The 21,397-nt window shown below is 40.6% G+C and overlaps 1 protein-coding gene across 1 annotated transcript in view; it reads left to right on the top strand.

Moving 5' to 3' along the window:
• MPDZ (multiple PDZ domain protein) overlaps positions 1-21,397 on the top strand; it is a 113,289-nt gene that overhangs the window by 72,099 nt on the left and 19,793 nt on the right. The window contains exons 26-37 of the mRNA XM_015413485.1: positions 346-456; positions 1,211-1,294; positions 4,455-4,556; positions 6,711-6,782; positions 8,884-9,040; positions 9,560-9,756; positions 12,876-12,967; positions 13,239-13,320; positions 13,659-13,739; positions 15,895-15,984; positions 16,090-16,164; positions 17,004-17,187. Of these exons, the coding sequence (XP_015268971.1) occupies positions 346-456; positions 1,211-1,294; positions 4,455-4,556; positions 6,711-6,782; positions 8,884-9,040; positions 9,560-9,756; positions 12,876-12,967; positions 13,239-13,320; positions 13,659-13,739; positions 15,895-15,984; positions 16,090-16,164; positions 17,004-17,187 (1,327 nt within the window). The remainder of the gene's footprint in view (positions 1-345; positions 457-1,210; positions 1,295-4,454; positions 4,557-6,710; positions 6,783-8,883; positions 9,041-9,559; positions 9,757-12,875; positions 12,968-13,238; positions 13,321-13,658; positions 13,740-15,894; positions 15,985-16,089; positions 16,165-17,003; positions 17,188-21,397) is intronic.

Genomic DNA, 21,397 nt, shown 5'->3' with positions numbered 1-21,397 from the left:
ATCAGTATCCAAAACTAAATCTTAGATTTCAAAGGTTTATCTACTGGCATTAGCAGTCCAGTTGACACAAGTGATATGAGTTTGGATGCTTAAAGGTGATTCTTGCAATTTTGACAAGGTTGTTGCCAAGAGGTTTAAAGATTGCAGTTTTAGGAATCCTGGCCTCCATATGGTCAATGTGCCATTACTTGATTAATCCTTTGAACAGGATAAGCTCTCATTCAGAGAGCTAACAGCAGTTAGTGACAACTGATTTGGGGGGGGTACTGAAAAAAGAAACTCAGATGAAATTTTTAGAAGTTGCTTCATGAACCATCATGTTAAGCTTAGGCCTTCCGATTTCAGGTGGACGGGATTAACCTCAGAGATGCAAGCCATGAACAAGCTGTGGAAGCCATACGGAGAGCAGGCAACCCAGTAATCTTTCTGGTACAAAGCATTATAAACAGACCAAGGGTAAGCATGTGAACTGTGAAAAAGATACACAAAGGAAGGAAGGAGGGAAAACTGAGCAAACATCCCAGGCGATGTTCGTATGGAGCAGGGAAAAAGCTTCACCTTGCAAGCCCTGTTTCCACTAAACTAAGAGTAGGACTCAATAAGGCTTGCATTTAGCCCCTTGACTTTAAAATGGTTTGAAAACATATTTTCGGAAATGCTTTTTGGGGGTAATGGAAGCTTCTGACTCTAAGCAACTGGTGGCAACTGACATCATGGCTTATTCAGTCATGGAGAAATTTGGCAGAATGTTTACATTTCTATAAATATGGAAAGGTTCAAAGGATTCTCCCATGTGCCCATACCATCCTGCTTTCATCTGCTCCCCAGCTAAATCAGACAGATGCAAAGAATTGCAGGATGTGCTTGGGCTGTGCAGCCTCCATGGAGTAATACGGTTGCAGTCCTTTGCCCCTCCAAAACCTTAGTGTTAACACCTTTTCTTTCAGTGCTTCCTCGTGCATCTCTGGTTGTGCTAAAGCACAAACTAGGAACAAAAGAATCTGTCTTTGGAGAGCCACCCTACAAGCATTCAAACGATTTTTTTTGTTCCTTTACACTGGCAGCCACTGTACTGCATGAGCCACACAAATACTTGCAAAGTAGTTTTAATATAGTAGCTTGCATTACTTGAAAATAGACTTCCTCCTTGTAGATTTGCTATAAGCTGCATGTTTGATTCACTAGCTGTTTCACAACTTTTGTTTCCCAGCCAGAATCTCTCTATAGCTCTTTATCGTCCTCTGCTCACAGTGGGCAGAAACCTAATAATCCATTTTACCATCAGCCATCCCAGGTAACGTTGCATGGCATAGCTTTGCTGAATGTTGGTGGTTCCTATGCAAGGTGCTAATTAAGGCTTGTGCATTTGCTGTGGTATGGACAAGATCTACCTGCTTAATGAATGCTTAAGATCCAAAAGCTGTGCTTTTAGCTAGTGATATTTATGTTTGAAACCTGTGGCTGAGCATGTGGCTGAATAGTAGAAGGGGATTTCCAGTGTTCGTTGAAAGGCAATCATCCAGAGCTAACGGCATTCTGCATTGAGAGTTACTTTTCATATGCTTTCACAGGTAACAGACAAATTAACAGGCATTGATTGCTTTTCGCTACTGCATGCTGTGTTACAATGGTTAGAATATAGTCCAGAAGATATGACTGAAAACTGCAATCTTTGTCCTTTGGAGCAATTCTTAACTTGCTTATTCAGTAAGAGTCACCAGCTCTGGTGTGCATAATGGATGGAAATCCCAATGACAAGTACATTCAGATTTACTGTTTGTTAATTATTTCTTGTTAATTGTAATTGCCGTGCTTATGAAAAACAACTTCGTAACCCAATCTTTTCCATGTTTATTTGGAAGCAAGTCTGACTGAGTTCACTGAAGCTTATTCTTAAACACAGGATTGGTTAGAAGATGGGCAGTGCCCTTTGGCCTTGTGCTCGTCGCCTCCCCTCCCCTCCTCTTTCTTCCTTGGGGTCATGCACCCCTTCCCCTTGGTCCATCCTTCTCATATACATACACACACACAAACACACACACATATTAGGAGCAAAGCCCATTGTGGAGGAAGACAACGGGCCCTAGCACGGCTCAACGGAGGCGCCCCCGGTCTCCCATTCTCTCCCCCCTCGCGACCCCCCCGGAGTCCGGGGGCAAGGGAGTGGCTTGTGAGCGGCTTCCCGCCCGGGTAACCTCCAGCAGCTTTGGACCCAGCAGCACGCTGGCCCACATTCAGTGAGAGCCCAGCCAGCCTCCAATAGGCGGCAGCAGCAGCAGGACCTGTAGCCGCGCTCGGATGATGGCAGCGGCAGGATCGGGCTGAGCCCCCCTGCTGGACTAACCGGCCCATCCATCATCGGGTTGCACGCAGCCTGGCTGGCTATGCGCACTCGAGAGAGGACACCTGCGGTGGCAGCACGATCAGGTTGAGGCCCCCGGCCACTGGAGCATCTGACCCATCCGTCAACTCAAAGGAGAGTGAGGCCAAGGTGCCGAGATGCTGGGTGCCGCCTCTGTGGGTGGGACCATGCCCACAGAGGCGGCAATGCAGCCAGTGGAGACAGATGCCCTGTGACTGACACACCAGGGTGCCAACCAGTTCGGGAGCATGTGGAATGTTCTGGAGAGTGCCACCAGCAAAAAGCTTTTTATATATATAGGGGGATGATAGATAGATAGATAGATAGATAGATAGATAGATATCCCTTTCAGTTTCAAACCTGACCATCATGTCTTGTTGATTTACACTGGTGCAAATCAAACTGAGCTCAAATAATTCAGAAACCTCCTTTTAACTATAGTTACAAAAGTATGGTTTGGAGCTGGGGTTGCCAACTTTGGGTTGGGAAATTCATGGATATTTTGGGGATGGAGCCTGGAGAGGGTGAAGTTTGGGGAGATGAAGGACCCCATAGATTCCACCCTCCAAAGCAGCCATTTTCTCCAGAGGAACTGATCATTTGTAATACCAGGAGATCTCCAGGCCCCATCTGGAGGCTGGCAACACTATTTGGGGTTAACTGTGGTCAGTGAAAATCAGTGCACACGTAATTGTCCTATGGTTAGCTCTCAGACAATGTTCACATGAAACAGGAAAGGAAGGTGAACACATGAGACTGTGAATTGCTTCTGATCTCTCTCCATGGTTAGGAGATTTGGAAGCATATTTGTACTAGGCCTGTGTTTGTACTGCTCCAGGGCTACTAACACCACTAAGAGGTAAGTTATTCCCACTGCAGTATAGAAATGAACACACATGAAGCTGATTTACACTGAGTCGGAACATTGGCCTGTCAAGATCAGAATTTTCTACTCTTAGTGGCAGAGGCTATCCAGGGTCACTTAAAGGTCTCTTCATCATCCACTGCCTGATCCTTTTAACTGAATATGCCAGGGATTAAACCTGGGACCTTCTTCAAGCCCTACCATTGATCTGCAGCCCTTCCCAAACACTGCATATGAATGTTCTGATCACGATATATCATCTAAAGGCCTGCTAATTTGACTATGGCTGCGGTCACACGTAACAGAAGCCACACAAGTGAGACGGAAAACAGGCGGAGTTTCCGGTCGCGATCTCACCAGCACATCTGGGAAGCGTAGCACTCCCGTGGCTCAACCGAGGCTTCCAGCCGAAACTGCGTGGCAAAAAACTAGTACCTTGGAGGTACTAGTTTCCGGAAACTGCGGGGCAAGGGCAGGCGTCTGATCGCGTTTCCGGTGGCATTCGGCGCCCGCCCATGTCCCCGTGCAAATAAGGTGTGTTTTTTTTGTCCAAGTCTCTGTGGATGCGCATGTGCACCCAACGGAGCATGCGCATTTGTCATGTACACAAAAATAAAAAACAGTTTGCCGCGGCGCGCGCTTCTTCGTTGCGCGCCGGCTTGTCCTGTGATCGGCACCTCTCCCTTGCCATGGAACCTCCACGGTACCTCCACAGGACCTCCACAGGAGGTCTGATCGCGTAACTGCACAGTAGTTTGCCCCAGGACAAACAGCCACGCTTCTCCTCTGCAGTTTCCTGCCGTGTGACCGGGGCCTATGACAATTAAGCTTAAGGAGTCAGAGTGTCACTATTGCCTTTGTAATTTGGACTAGTTTCAAAGACATCACTTGAAAAGGATCCATCTGAGCTCCTTGTCTTTCCACATAGTTATAGAGAGGCTAGATAAACAAACTGAATAAGGGTTTATTCACACATGCATGTATATCACTTGTTATCCTGTTACTCAGTGACTCTCTGCTTGAACATGTGAACTGCTTCCATTGAAATGCATTGTGTTTGCAATGTGATATGGAAGTCCTCTCTGCAGTATTTGATCTGTGACTTGTGTTTCATGCATGCAAATCATCATTTACTGATGTAGTCACCAAGTGTTGAGGTGCATGTGTGAACATGCCTTGATATAACCTGCTTTTTAGTTAGCAAGTCCCTTTCTGTTTTTCTTGTAGAACCTCTCTATGCCTTACCGGCAGCACAACCCTTTCAGTAAGCTTCCTGTCTACAGCAGCACTAACCCTTTTGTTGATCCTCTACAGTTCAACACTAACAAGGTTGGATGATGCCTGAGTGTGTGTGATGAGTTCAGTGAACATATGTGTATTTTATCTCCCCCCATTAATGTTTTAACAAATTGGTAAGAGGAAATATTTTCCAAGTGCAACAAATGGCCTGTAATGCTGACTGTAGACTGCCTGGACCTCTAGAAAATCTATGTCCTCTCCCCAAAAACTTTGCCTGCAATTTTGTTGTGACATGGTGGCAGCAGGGAACTTGGGGAAAGGGCTTGGTGAACCAGACATTGACCATATGCCGTGCTTTGAGGTTAGCAGGTAATTGGCATACATGACTAAGAAATCCTAATTGTGGTATTTTACACAAGTCAGTGTAGTTCAGGAAAATGGATAAAAGATTCAGCCTGAACTGATTAACAGCATGAATGGGCATCTAGTGATTTTGGAAAGCATGCAGAATTATTTTCCTTCTGCTAATGAATTATAGTTAAGAATGATGTGGAAAATACAGAGTATAAATGAAGTAAATTACAAAGCCACCAGGTTGTATTTCCCCCCCCTAGTCGTCAGATTTCTGTGCTGACTTGAGATGATAGCGCTAGCTGTTAAGTCAGTTGGGACAATCTTGCTGTTTTCTACATTTTCATGCAAGGATTTCTGGAGTGGGCTCCTAAATTTTGGGCCCGTAAGTGAAAACTGACCAAGTGAAAGTGAGAAATGGCCCATTTTTTTGCAATCACCTCTTGCTAATATTGTAACTCAAAAGCTAATATTGTAACTCAAAAGTCAAGTTGTTCAAAATTGTTCAGCTTTACATTCAGGCTTATTTATAGTTTCCACTTTGCTGGTTATGGGGTAATTTTTCATGTTCTTTTTCAGTTTCCCACTAAGGAAAATTCAGTAGTACTCATGAATCACATGTATCCTTATTAGGCCCTTTAAGTGATTTTCTGCTATAGTCAAGGAAAATTTCTTTATAAATATTCAGACACCATACGAAACCATGATTTGGTTACACTAACTGCGATTAGTGTGATTGTCGGAAGCCAGGGTCTCAAGTAGATTTATCAACTAGTTTTAACTATGGTTTCATGTGAAATATTTTATTTACTTAAAACATTTCTGTGGCACCTTTCCACCCAAGCAGGGTCCCCAAGGCAATAAACTTTAAAACAATGTATAAATATATAAAATAATTGAGTAAGAGACAACACCAAAGCCAGGGAGGAGAGCCATATTAGGGGTATGCCATACAAAACAAAAAAGTCTTCAACCACTGGCAGAAGACAACAATAGAAAGAGACAGATGAATCTCCCAGGGGAGGGATAGAGCAGGTAGAGAAAGAAGTACTTTTCTCCCTTTCTCACAATACAAGAACTCGTGGGCACTCAATGAAATTGCTGAGCAGTCGGGTTAGAACAGGTAAAAGGAAGTACTTCGTCACCCAAAGAGTGATTAACATGTGGAATTCACTGGCACAGGAGGTGGTGGTGGCTACAAGCATGGACAGCTTCAAGAGGGAATTGGATAAACATATGGAGCAGAGATCCATCAGTGGCTATTAGCCACAAGGTATAGATAGGAACTCTCAGGCTGGGGCAAGTGATGCTCTGTGTTCTTGGTGCTTGGGGGGGGGGCAACAGTGAGAGAGCTTCTAGTGTCCTGGCCCCACTGGTGGACCTCCTGATGGCACCTGGTATTTTTGGCCACTGTGTGACAGAGTGTTGGACTAGATGGGCTATTGGCCTGATCCAACATTGGCTTCTCTCTTATGTTCTCTAAATTTTGGTGCTAAGCTTTGGTGCCTTAGATGGTGGGGCCACCCAAAGCAAGGCCTCCAAAGATGACTGCATTAGATGAGTAGATTCATATGGGAGACTGCAGATACCCTGGCTCAATCCTGGGTTAATCCTGGCTTGTTCTCCAGTGACACCCTCCTAGTCTGCAAAGGGAAGGCAATGAAACCCACATTTGTTGCGACAGACCAGCATTTGAGTTAATGTGCACTGAATCCTGGCTTGGTTTCACATGATGTCTGTAAAGCATGGTTTCACATAATGTCTGAACCCAGCCATAGTATATGTAATCCTTAATCTATCACTGAAATAAGAGTTTCTGTTACTGCATAGCCCTAATGTAGCATGCCATAAAGGGTGCTATAATAAACAGCCTGCTATTTTCTGTTATCATAGGATATGCAGAGTACAGTTAGATTTACCTTCAGTTGCTCCCCATGTAACCCCTTTGCTCCTACACCATTTAAGGTTTGTCTTAATTTGTAATCACTGTCCTAATCGATGTGTGTATTATACTTCTTGTGCACTCTCTGTCTATCCCCTGCTTCAACTGGCCATGTGATCATTTCAAAAGGGCCATCAGTTGCTTCGTTGTGTACCTGCTTCTTTCAAAGTGATGCTGCTCTGTGCATGTGTGTATATGTATACATATGTATTTATACTGGCACCCAAAATACTTATCTAATGCGCAAAGGGTACTATGCAAAGGATTGCACTGGTAATTTTTATAGGGCATAGTAGTAGTAAATGCCTCCAGTTCTGTTAACCAAATTCAGCCATGTTTTTGTATTGATTTTTTAGGTAGCTTCCCTTCCCATGTTACCTCAGTGACGCAGCAGCAGTTTTCCCTTGGTGAGATCTCTTACCTCCAGCAGACGCATATGGGGAGGCTCAGTTGCTAGTTCTTTCTGGCATGATTGTTGTCATCCCTCTGTAGATCTGGAGATGATAGTGTCCAGGTGTGAAAGGCCTCATGATTGGCTCTCTTCACATTGCTCAGTGTATGCTCCTTTACTGTACTGATTTGACAACTTACCATGGGGAAGCAGCTCCTATATCTTTGATGTACTGTACTGATTTGACAGTACTGTACTGTACTGATTTGATGTACTGTACTGATTTGACAACTTACCATGGGGAAGCAGCTCCTATATCTTTGAGGTAACATAATGATAACCTCATAGCCTGTGTGTTTTCTGTGCCTATTTCACATCGCTCTTCTGTGCAGAATTTAGTAGACTGGTAGAAGGAAATAACACTAGTAGTAGTAGCAGCAGAAAAGATTTTATAATGTATGTGGATTATTTGAATTATTTCTCCTGACACATGAAGTGCCAGAAAATGGCTCACTTGATAAAATTGGAAGCATCTGGTCCATTAGATGTTCAAAGTGTGAATCAGGGATTAATGTAAATTGAAAAATCCCTGAAAAGATTGAAGCATTTGGCTAGCCTCTGCTATGTCCAAATTAGAAACAAGATAAACAGCAGCAAAGTTGCTCCTGAATATGCAGTTGTGGCTGGAGTGCATCGTACCAAAAGAACCTCATACTTACTTTTGCAGCTTCATCTGGAGTTGGGATTTTCCAGATCAGTTCTTTTAAATCAAAGCTTCCTAGGTATGGAGAAAAGTATTAGTTTGTAAACAGCAGAAAAACGATTCTCCTGTCTCACAATGACCTGATAAATATATTGTGCGCGTGTTGCTTTCAGAAAATTAGGAGATGTGAAGAATCAATAAAGGAACTCATAGCAGAGGGAGAAGAGGAAAGCGCTCATATTAGGGCTGCCAAGTGGGGGCGGGGGGTGGGTAAACCCCCGCTTCGGAGGCCCGATTCCTGCCGCCGCGGAATTGGGCCCCGGGGGGAACTCTGCCCCCCGAAGCGTCACATCGACGGACGGCTCCCGGAGCCCGGCAAGGCTCCCCCGCCAGTAAGAAAAATTGACTTGGCAACCCTAACTCATATTATCCTGGAGAGTGAAGTTTAAGTTGAAGGCAGGGGAATTTCCCAGCTGATTATCTCTCTTCCCCCAGGATTGCTTGCAGGCTCTCAGGTTGTCCATGTGTACTTAAAATGTGGTTATTGCCACATGTTCCCCCACCCCCACCCCAGTCACTATTTCAATTGAAGGCTCTTTTTTAATATGAATCCCCCAAATTTTTCCTTTGGTATCAATAGAGTTGTATTTTGTACTTTGGGTACAATAGAGCTGTACTAATTTTTCCTTTGGGATATATAGAGCTGTAGTTTGTTTCCTTAAAATGAGCATAAATTCAGTTTTGGTATCTAAGATATGCCTCTGATCTGTAGAAGTATACGCATAAGTAGTCACTGAATTTCTCTTCTAGTCTTTGTCCTGCTTGCTTAAAATGCATTGCTACACTCTTCCATGTTGCTATTATTTTTCACCTGTGATTGCTTTTCTATTCTATGTCATTTTAGAGTTCTTGTTGCTTAGTATTTTTAGCTTCAAAGCCATAGCCCTTGCTTTTTTCTGTCATTTCATGCTTATTTGCCCAGATCAGCCTGCAATGTTCTCAGCCACTGTATTTTTCTTATTCTCCACAGGCATCCAGTCAGTCAGATTCAGAGCCAGAAAAGACTTCATCTTGTATCTTGCCATTACCTCCTCCTTCAGCATTTCCAGGAATGAGTGTTGAAGATGTACAGCAGTCCTGCAGCAAAAACCTGGAAGATTTGGAAGATGAGTTTGGATACAGCTGGAGTAAGTTTGAAAATTAAGATAACCTTTCAGGACACAGTTATAGTCAGGTGAAAGGTAATTTGATATTTATGTTGGCTTTTTGGTTTACTTTAGTAAGGTAACAATGTGGAAAGAAGGAGAATTTTTCCTGTCTATTTTTGCATTGTTCATTCAGGTTCTAGCCCGCCCATAACCCATGTTAAATCTATTATTATTTGGCAGTTGTTTCACTTACACTCTAAGAGGAGGAATTGTTACTGTTAGAAAGTATTATTATAACATAAAGCACAAAAGATGTTATGTTTTTATGTGAGAATACCATAAAAGGGAGAGTCTTTACTCTTTCATGTTGGAAAAATAAACAACTAGAGAAATTCTTGCTACTTACAGAGAATGTCAACATAAATGTGTAGTTTCCTTCGTGAACTGGCAGAGATTGTGAGTTTCTGATGGTGAAACTAAACTCTAAGCCCTGGTCCCTGCAAAGTTGTCCAGAATGACTTCTATCCATGTTTTTCTCTCTTCTAATCTTATGATTAGAAAAGATCACTGAGCGTTATGGGAACCTGCCGGGAGATCTGCATGTGATAGAGTTGGAAAAGGGGAGGACTGGCTTAGGACTCAGCCTGGCTGGGAACAAAGACCGATCCAAGATGAGTGTTTTTGTAGTGGGAATCGATCCAAATGGAGCAGCTGGAAAAGATGGGAGGCTGCAGATTGCAGATGAGTTACTGGAAGTAAGTGCCTAGTAATTATCCTTAAAACTAAAAATGTGGACTCTCAGGATAGAAAAACATTCGATTATTGGTGCAAAATCCAGCCTCTAATTAACCGTACATTCTTATAATCAGTATGTTCTTACTGTATAATTATGAGGGCTTTTTAATTTAAATCTTGGTGCTCTATCTGACTAGTACTTACTAAAAAAAATTTTAAGTACCTGCAATACCTGTGATAATACTTTGAGAGAAACATGGGGTCTGATTTAATATAACAGCTGATGTGATAACCTGAAGCTTCTCCCCTTAGTTGTGTCTGGTTTTGTTGTGCATGCTGTTATTTTAACCCTATTTCCAATTGTCACAGAAGCAGCAGTGTTGTTGGTGGCATGAAAATCTCAAATTTTAGTTTGTGAGTCCTAAATGAAAAGATGTAAAAAATTGATTGCATTGTTTATTTTATCATTTTTCAAGTATTGAAAGAATATGGAACCTTGTCAATTAATTCTGCATTAGAAAGTTAACATTATCAGCTACAAGAATATAATAGCATGAGAACACGACAAAGTGGACCAAAGTAAATATTTAGTCCAGGGGCCATTTAGTCCACCATTCTTTCTAATTCCATCAGTGGATTCTACTTGAGAAGCTCACAGGGAGGGCATAAAAATGAAAACATCCCCTCTGTCATCAATATGAGGGCTTAAATAGATGTGATTATGAGAAATCTATGAAAATACATCCCCATTGTTTTTTTAACTGCAGAGATGCTGGGAGGCACTTCAGATCAGCAGCACACACACCCCCCTGTCATTTTCACAGTCTCAGTTACACACACACACACACATACACCCAGTCAGCTCTTGTCTGGTGGGAAAACCTGGTACCGTACAAATGTGACTATATGTGAGAATACCAGTGTGACAGATTTTGCCTTTCGGGTGTAGGTGTGACAAATTGGGACAGAGAAGGGTTAACTACCCAACCACGCCCATGGCCCTGATCTGAATGTATAAAACAAGTAGCTCTAAAGGATGTTTTCCATTTGCAAATAGACAAGGGTACATCTTTCTTATTGATCCTGTTAGATTTCTTAGCAGCCTTTGATACTGTTGATCATTCTGTCTCCACTTTGTGACATTTGGATCAAGCTGGACTTCATTTTCTCAATTCAGATGTGCCTCTGTTGTTTACTTCTTCCCAGAATATGAATGCTGGAATCTAACTTGTACAGGCACAAGTTAGTGTGCCTGTCAGCATCCATCACTACTACAGCTGGCATTAGAGTCTACCTTTTTACTCTTTAACTGCTTACTTTTGCAACATCTGACTGACAAAAGGGTTCCTATGAACTTGAAAGCATGCACAATATTTTGTATCATTTATTGGCCCTAATAAAAGGTATGACATGGATATTCTTATTGTAGGAAAGCAATATTCAGCTATGTTCACTGAGTGACCTTGGGAAATTCATTATTTCTCAGCCTTGCCTGTGACAAAATATGCACTGTAAAGCACTTAATGGTTAGACAGTGTCATAGATGCAACGAACATGAAATTGAGCAAACTTCAGAGGACGGCAGAAGACAGGAAGGCTTGGCGTGATCTGGTCCATGGGGTCACGAAGAGTCAGACTCGACTGTGCAACTGAACAACAACAACAAAGCCAGTTTGGTGTAGTGGTTAAGTGCGCGGACTCTAATCTGGGAGAACCGGGTTTGATTCCCCACTCCTCCACTTGCACCTGCTGATGTGACCTTGGGTCAGTCACAAGCTCTGGCACAGCTGTTCTTGAAAAAGAGCAGTTTCTGTCAGAGTTCTCTCAGCCCCACCCACCTCACAGGGTGTCTGTTGTGGGGAGGGGAAGGGAAAGGAGTTTGTAAGCCGCTCTGAGACTCCAAGTGAAGGGGGGGGTATAAATCCAATCTCTTCTTCTTCATTTAATAAGACAAAGATTGTGTATGATGCAAAGCAAGGAAAGTAGTATGGAAGCCATCAGATTAAAACGGAAATGAAAATTTGATAGGGTAGCACATTGCCAGTGTATTTAGGAAACTCATCCTTCTGGTTACCAAGGGGGATAAGTGCTTCCTTCTGTTAGTTACCCCAGGAAGGGACCAAGCCAATGGCTTGATCTCCTGCTCCAGAATTAGGCACTGATTTGGTACACACTAGAAACCAAACTGTATAGGTTGAATGAATATACTTTGCCTTTTATCCAAGTATAGTAAGCCAGGTCTTGTTTGCTTTACAGGGCTATAGCTAGGAGGGGAAGTCAGGGTAAGGGCCTGATGGCTTTTTATATTTTTGTAAAGCAAACCTGTAGTTTTAAGTAGTCTTCAGCAAATCACTGTCACTTGGCCTCAGATGCCAATTTGAGAATAATAGTACTAATCAACCTTGCAGGGTTGTTGTAAGGATTATGAGGAAATTTATGCTAAGCCCTTTGATTGCTAAATTATGTATATTAAGCAGGGCTTCCCCCCCCCCCTTTTTTCTGAAAAAGAGGTGCCGGTACTCTCAAGAGGGAAATGAAGTTTTCAGTCTGTATTCTGAAATTCATGAACTGTTAAACATTAAGTATTAAATATTAATATTATTTTACATGTAAATAAATAGATCCCTTTAATGTAGTTGTGATTATGTTAATGAAAGTATCCTATTACTCTTGAGAATTTGAGCACATTGTTGAGACATAGTTAATTTTGCTAGTGTTCCCATTCACTGTACCAAGGTAGACTCTTGCCACGTAGCTGATTTTTTTAACCTTTTGTTGTTATTGGCAACTTATTTCCATGCCTCTATTTCATTTGACAAACAGTGGGTCATGAGATGATCAATCAGTAATGGAAATAGATTATAATGTTCCCAAAGTCAGCCAGCCCATTTTAACCTCTCAAAGGACATTTCCAGGCCAATGAAAGAGCCAAATACAAACAGCTGTTAGGGATTTTGTGACAGGGGAAATGATTACAATGTGAAGAAGACAGTCTTAGTGTATCACAAAGGTTGGAAAGCAATTTTAATAATTTGTAATGGAAAAATCAAATTTCTTCTTGTGTGTGGAGACACATTTTGGATAGAATAAAGGGATAAAATTAGCGTTATTGCTATTTATGTTCTTCTGATAAATCTAGATAAATGGACAAGTTCTCTATGGAAGGACTCACCAGAATGCATCCTCAATAATTAAATGTGCATCTTCTAAAGTAAAAATCATATTTGTCAGGTAAGCAATCCCTAATCTTTCTATAGCTAACTTCAACATTTTATATCTGTATTTATCTAAATGCAATTTTAGCAGCATATTTTTTCATATACATATTTTTCAATGTTGGTAACATTCCTAAAAGCTTCCTTAGATCACACATTTTCATTGTTGCATCCATTATAGGTATGACTTTATTTTTAATGCTATCATTTTCAGTATTAAAAAGTTTAAAGTATTTGCTAGAGTAAAACCTTACAGTTTTAAAATGTATTTGCTTCATACATTGTAGAAACAAAGATGCTGTCAATCAGATGGCAGTTTGTCCTGGAAAATCAGCAGAGACTTCTTGTGGAACACCTCAACATGAAGAGGTATAATACAGATTTGGATATTCATTTATTTTGATGGTATGGTTAATATTTATGGATGGACCAATATACAGAAATATAGCTTTGTTTGTTATGTTTCAGTTCCATGCAGCGCTATTCCAGTCTAAGCCCCTTGATTTCAGTGCCTTAAATAGGAGTAATTCTGCATAGGCAAGTGGCCTACACAAAAATCAAGGTAGATTTTAGCAGAACTGAAGAAGATACAATAGAAAAAATAGATGTATTGAGTCTGTAATTCTACAATGCTAAAGACAGATACAGTATGTCTTCCCATGTACCTGTGTTTTTATTTTTACATTTAAAATTTTTATTTCTTTTAGGATGAAGTGAATATTCTGTGTTCTAGTTTACCTATAGATTTGAGTCCATATACAAATATTCAGGATATTGAATTACCTAAGGTAAGCACATATGGATATTCTGTGTTGGTGCCAGTGTCCATTTGTTTCTAAGTTGATTGTGTGTTTGTGACTTGAGTAGTATGACATGGCACAGACTTTATCCTCCTAAAAATTAACCAAAATTGCACACCCTATGTCATTGTCAACCAAGGTGGCAATGCCATCTATTTGTTGTTGGTTTTGTTGTCAAGTCACAGCTAACGTACAATGACGCCATAGGGTTTTCAAGGGAAGAGATATTCTGAGGTGGTTTGCCACTGCCTGGCTCCATGTCATGACCCTGTATCCCTTGGAGGTCTCCTATCCAAATACTAGCCAGGGTCATCCCTGCTTAGCTTCTGAGATCTGATGAGAATGAGCTAGCCTGGGCTGTCCAGGTCAGTTAGTGCCATCTATACACATTCGTATATCTTATATGTAATTCTGAACCTTTTCCCCAGGTTGCAGAGAGAAAAAGGCAGCAGCAGGTAGAAAGGAGGGTGGGCTGGGAAGGAAAGAGGCAGGCATGATGTTGGGGAGAGGAGGTGGTTGCACAGTGAGGGGGAGAAAGGCAACAGAGGAGGAGGCGGCGGCAGTGGGAGCAAGATGGAGGGAATGAGGGGAAAAAAGAAGATGGGAGGATTAGGAAGTGGAGCCCTGTGGGGTGGGTAAGATTTCCTTTGTCCATGAGTCCTCACGGGGCCCCTTCTTGTATTTAATTTGCACAGTTGCAGAAAGTTATTTTTAATTTTTTTATATCAAGCATAGAGGAAAATAAATTGTTAATCGTAGAACATCATAAGGAAGTAGGAAATAACAGCCGTGCAATGACTGTGAGAGAAAAAGGCTGCGAACCAGTCTAAGAGACTATAACCTTGTGGGATTTTGAATCTACTGCTGTCTCTCTGGCTTTATAAGCTTCCACATAAAATGGAACATAAAGTTTGATTTTCCTTTCATCTGCACTGAGAGTATTGATGTCATTTTAAAATGTCTGAGACTGTCAGATTATGTGGTGAGGGCTGTGCAATTTGCAGCTTGATTATGGCTCTGCCACTTAATTGTGGCTTTGCACATAGTAGATCCTCTGACAAAAGCAGCCATGAATATTTTGTCTCACAGCTGCCTTTTAAATGTTCTCCCCACTCTATAGGAGCTTCTTACCATGAGGAGCAATGCTCCCTCTAAGGTGTGGAGTCTTGTGAGCAAAAGTTCTACTTTGTGAGCTACTGGCATTAAAGTTGTCAGCGAGTGATTTGGCTACTGCATAAATCAGTTTGCTCTGGAGCCATCCTTCCTGAGCTAAGACAAAAAACGTGTGAGTCGGAGGCTAAAAAACTGTGAGCTCACACTAACTCAGCTTAGAAGGAACATTGATGAGGAGCTCCTGCATGGTAAGAAGAAAGTGTAAGTCACCCTTGGGTCTGATTCTATAGTCTTTCCCCATAGAATCATCACAAATTGCATGGGGGAAGGCTATGTGAGCAGACCCTGCTCATGTGGTCTGTATCATTTGGACATTTTTAGAGCTGTGCAAGAGCTGCTGATGGATAAGCAGCTTCCATGTGGTTTGAATAACATCTAAAGGTATCACAGAGAAATATGAAATCAGGGCAACCAGAGAGTTAGAGGAACCCATAAAGTAAAGTCACTGAACAGGGTTGGTTTGTGAAGATAAGGATAGTATCTTTGTGATTGTGGTACTTGACCCTAGCAGTGTGTTTCCTTGGGAAGCACATAACAAAAATGCATTCCTACTTTTCTTTCTACCTAAGACAATTTACAGTGAAAACACTTTTTTGACTGAATCTTTCTTTCTTTAATGTTTAGCTAGAACACCATCATTCAATATTTGGATTGACTGAGTAATAAAGACTTTTTCCTACAAAGGGCCATTCATGACTTAATAACTTAAAGGGGACTCTTGGATCGAATACTGTCTGTGCAGCAGACCATATTCAGAGAAGCAGCAAAGATCTAATTTTCTAGATTGTTAAAAATCAGTAATCCTTTTTAGAATGTAGATTCATGATAGAACTTTGGAGTCTTGGGAAAGTTGCTGACATTTAAACTGTTGTGATGCGGACAAGTGTAAATTTATGGAAAATCCATGGTGTTCATTGGTCTGCTTGTGTTTGTTCTTGTTTTAACTGAGGATGTGCTTGGTATTTGTTAGGATCAAGGCATAGGTATAGCCATCAGTGAAGAAGACACAGTAAATGGTGTGGTTGTCAAAAGTTTAACAGAGCATGGTGCAGCAGGAAAGGTAAGTCTTACGACCTATGGAAAGAAAATGATGAGAAATTTAGTGGGGATGGAGTCAGTGGACCCTCAGGAACAGCTCATCTTAATATCTTTACCTTCATTTTAGGATGGCCGAATTAAGATTGGAGATCAGATCCTGGCAGTGGATGATGAAGTTGTTGTGGGATATCCTATAGAAAAGGTGAGCAGTAATTGTAATACACAGTTAAGCCATACCTCTTCAAAGAAATATGCTATGTAGATATTTAGTGTTACATTTAGATGTTTAGCTAAGTTCTTCAAGGGGTAGCTGTGTTAGTCTGTTTTAGGAAGTAAATGACTAACAACATTTATTTCAATACAAGCTTTCTTGAGCCACAGTTCACTTCTTCAGATATGGAGCAGTCTCTTTTTCTGTGGATGGTGGCCGGCAAACTATCAAGGTGTATTTCTTTGAAGTCTAAAAGAGATGGGCATGTATGGAATATGCAGCTGGGGTCAGAGAAACAGAGGGATCTGTAGATGGCCAGTACAACCTAGAAACAAGAGTGTACATACATAGGCCTACAAACCTTGGCAAATGGAGGCTCCCAAATACTTGTATATGATTTAAATGTGTAAAAATGTATGTGTGGGCTCATGTTCAAAAGTTATACCACACACACACAGGGATGGGGCTAGCTGGCACAATTCTATGTGATATTTCACTCCCTCATAATAACCTGCAAGCTTTTCTCTTCTAGGCCTACAATAGTTCTGCAACATGACTGATGACAGTCTTAATGACTGAAAAAAATAGCCTGTTTCCATTTAAGATGGTGAAGATTCCCCAGTCCCACTGTGGACTCCTGCTTTGCCTCTCTATGCTGTTCCTGAGGGTCCACTGACTCCCAGAAATAAGCTGGGGGGTGGTCTCAGAGGACTGCAGTGGTGAGAGTAGCAAAGGCCCATTCTGTGAAGTCTGTGGGTGATTGGATACATGCCAACACAATCCAGATTAGTTTGTGATTTGACAGTTTGCTCTTTTTATTTTCGCTTCAGTTTATCAGTTTACTGAAGACACCAAAACCTTCTGTGAAACTTACGGTCAATTCAATTGAACGGGAGAGCCAGCCAGCTGCCCAGCCACAGACACCGATTTACCACTCTGATTTGGGGGAGAGATTTATCCAACAACCAGCAAGTGCTCCAACTTCAGAGTCACCAGAACCAGAATCAGTTAAAAGTAAGCAACTTCCAGTAATCCTTGAATTTACAAACATAATTCAGTGAAAAATACAAAGGGAAAAGAATTAGTCACAACTCCCTTCTCTTCTAGGAAGAGATGCATATTCTAAAATTATAGGTCCCATAGTAAAATTTCAATATGCATCCCAGCTCCTAATAGGAATCCTCCTTTTCAAGGCTCCAGTCAGTTTTCTGACATACAACACTCTACAACACTCCTCTTCTTAGCTTGGAGAGGAATGAGGAAGAATCTTTCAGAAGAGGTGATAAATAAAAGGATGCTTTTTTATCTCTTCCACCTTCCAGGGACCTCTCTCACACTCAGCTATGTAGTAACAAAGCACTGGCATGGGAGCTTTAAACCCCTTTAACCCCAACCTGTGCTGCTCGAGAAAGATTTTGAGTTCGCTGTCCAAAAACTCAGCATTTAAATTGTGAGGCTGGAGGATGTTTTTTTGAAGGCAGAAACCTCCCCTTTTCCAACTTCTAGTCTTGAGAAGGGCAAACCCCTCTGCCTTAAGTGAAACCTCCTTTTCAAGGAGCTGCCCCTCTTCTTTCGTAGTATCTCAGCCCTCTCTCTTCTCATAGAGCTTTTGATCCTGTGTTGTGGTGTTGACTTTAGATTCCTGCCAGAGACAAAGGTGTAATTCTGTTAGTACAAAACTGGTACTAATAGAATAACAATAATTAAATCTAAATCAGGGGTTAAGATATACAATTCACCTCAGATTGTAGTTCAGAGACCTCTTTCAGAATTTATATTCAAGGGAGGATACCCTATACACCAAATTGCCAACATTTTTGGAGGGAACTAAAATACCAAATGGATTTAAGGAATAAACCGCTAGCTTTAGAAGAAATTAAAGAAGCAATAAATTAATTAAAACATCATAAGACTCTAGGGTTTCCAATGAATTTTATATTTTATTGAAAGAAGAGTTGGCTTCTCATTTTTTTTAAAAAAAGCTATTTTAGTCACTATGAAGAAAGGGGTTTTGAGGTAGTACCTGGTAAGAATAAAATATTATGCTAATCCCAAAAGAAGGGAAGGAAAGTGGTAATGTAGCAGCCTGTATACCTATATCACTTCTAAATGGTGATTATAAAATTTTCACCTCAGTATTAGCTAAGAGACTAAATCATTTACTGAAACTACATAAATGAGGATCAAACAGGGTTTCTAAAAGGTAGACAACTATCATGGAATGTGGGAAGACTAAAACATTTATTACATCTTGTAGATGAAAAAAAGAACCTTCAGTCTTTTTCTTTGTGGATGCTGAAAAAGCCTTTGATAGAATAAGATAGGTTTTCTTAAAGTAAGTGCTTGAGGTATTTGGCTGCAGCAAATAATTCAAAAGAAGGTTACACATCTGCTATACAGTCCCCAAAGCCAGAATTTTGGTCAATGGCTTTCAGAACTCACAGATTATTTTGAAGTATGGAGTAATGCAAAGTTGTCCTTTGCCCCCCTTGTTTTTCAACCTGTGTATTGAAGTTCTGGCCAAAAAGGTTCAGCAAATAAGGTCAATTTTAGAAATTAGGCACCATGATGTAGAATCTAAAATAATGCTAAATCCAGCCAATGTGGTGTTTTTCTTAAACAATCCAAGAGAATCCTGTGAGGAACTTGTTAAAATCTTAAAGCAATTTGGCTGACTTTCTGGGTATAAAGTAAATGCTAAAAAAATGGTACAATTAGATTTAAAAATAAGGGAGGAGGAAAAGAAAAAAACTCTTAAATTTCAGGATCCATATGGAATGCAAAAGATATTAAATATATGGGGGTGAACTTTTCAGAAGATTTGGATACCCTAGTACAGGATAATGTAACTCTTGTTATGGAAAAGATAGAGTCTGACTTAAGGAAGTAGTGTAAACTTAATGTGCCATGGTTGGGCAGAATTGCTGTCATAAAGATGAAGATATAGCCACAGTTCTTCATTTTCTTCATGGCTATTACTCTAATTTTTATTAAAGATCTTCTAACTAAAATCTAGAAGACATTCCACCAGAACAATAATGCAGGCCTCTAGAAAAATCATGTAGCTTAGCTGTACTATCAGTGGAAAAGTACTACCATGCAATATGGCATTGGTTTAGAGGACAACAACTAAGGAAAATATGGCATATTAAACAAGCAAGGTAAACAGTTCCATTGACAGCATGGTTCTGGCCAGTGGTAACAGGCAATGTGCAAACAGACTTCAACCCCAATTGTACTAGGTCCTCATTAAATGCCACTTGGGAAAAGGTAGAATAGGGCTCAGGAGATTTTTGCCACTAATGCTACTTATAGGTAACAAACACTTTCAACAAGCCAGATCCATAGGATCTTTTTCAAAATGGGTACAGGGTCATTTAAATTATTTTATTGATTTCCCAAAGGAGGAGAAAATCTGTCCATTGGAATATCTAAGCGGGCAGAGAATAAAGCTTTGATGGAATATCAGTATCAGCAGATCAGAAACTTCATTGGTCAAGCAGCTAGAAGAATATATATGTTTTGATCCCTGAACAAATGGGATAATTTATTGCTCCATTCAGCATCATCTAAAGGATTATTAGCAATATTTTATGGGCAAAAATTTGACACTAGAGAACCAGTTTATAGGAAAAATGGCAGATATTTGATGCTGGAAGTAAAAATGATAAATGGGAAATATATTTAGAGATATTGAGTACATCACTTAGCATCAATACTGGGAAAATGGCCTGAATTTCCTGTTTAGATGGTATTATACTTCAGATCAATACTGGAGATGCCATCAAGGTTCTCTGTGTTATATCTGGTGGTCATGCCCTATTATAAAACAATTTTGGTATGAAGTATGTAAGGTCATGAGTGAAATTGTAACCTGTGAAGTGAAGTGCACTCTGATGCTGATTTAATTTTGCCAATTAAACTATGGGAAAAGAAATATGGTTACACTTTGAAAAATCTGATAGTGACTGCAAGATTGTCAGTTGCAAAGCACTGAAAATAAACTAATGTTCCAGGTATTGAAGTGTGGCTTAGAAGGTACTGGTTGACCATTATTATAGATGAATTGTCAGTCTGCAGACAACTAAGATTGGGGAGGGGGGGATGCACACCCTTTATTGGAAGAAAGATCATCTTTATTGATAAAGTATTGGAATAAAATAAAGCCAGGTCACTAAACTAATTGTTTATCGTCTATTCATACTGGTTGGGGATTATGAAAACATTTAGAGTCATATAGCACTGCACTGATTGATTGAATGTTTCTTCATTGTGGCCTTGTGTCACTGGTTTTATAGACAATGTTTATCTTCAGCCTTAGCATTTTATTATATTGAACAGTTCTTTTTTCACAAATGTGGTTGTGTTATACAGTGTTTATGGATACTGGTCATTTATAAATATTTGTTGCTCTTTGTTTATTCTAGTATTATAATAAAGTTAATTTAAACAAATACTATACTGGCAGATAGAGAAGTGTGCATCTCTCCAGCCTTGGACTGGCACGGAAAGAACATTTGTCAGAATTTTAGAGTTCCCTGCTCTCTTCCCAGTATTAGAAATGAGTAGGAACACCATCTCCATCTCTCTATCTTTCCCCCCATCTCTCTCCCCCTCCCCCTCCTTCCCTCTCTCTCTCTCCCCCTCCCCCTCTTAGGATGTAGGCAAACAGATTTCAGCCTAATAGTCATGAGGGAGATAAGGTTTGTGCTCATGCACACACATATAATCTGTTTAATGTTAATTTGGGCGGGGACTGTGCCTCTTTTTGTGGGGTAGAGTTGGGAAGACAGGATTTATTCTGCACATATGAGGACTTCACTCTAGTTTATAGATGGCCCCATTTTACCAATTTTGTTATTGGCATGGGGTCATCTAGTTTGCTATTAGTTGGTATGATCATGAGCCACTACCCTATATATAACTCAGATGAACATCAAAGCTTCTTCCTTAGAAAGGAAGCCTTATAGCAGATTACTTAAACATGGCGGTGAGTCCTAGCCTAAAGCTACCATATGGTGCTTTCTGGAAGGGAAAACACTTAATGGAAAATTTATGTACAGTTGCCAAGAAACTGTGTATTTCCTCTTCCTGCTGGTCACTGTGACTTAACTTTTTATGAATTGGGAATAATGGTGTGGGAACTATTAAAAGTCTTTTGCTAGTAAAGACAAATATTGGCTGGATTTGATCTGCAGACAACTAGTGCAGTTTACTGAATTAT

Source organism: Gekko japonicus, unplaced genomic scaffold, assembly GCF_001447785.1.
Source record: "Gekko japonicus isolate JY-2015 unplaced genomic scaffold, Gekko_japonicus_V1.1 scaffold155, whole genome shotgun sequence".
Classification (NCBI taxonomy): domain Eukaryota; kingdom Metazoa; phylum Chordata; class Lepidosauria; order Squamata; family Gekkonidae; genus Gekko; species Gekko japonicus.
This window is presented reverse-complemented; position numbering and strand designations above follow the sequence as displayed.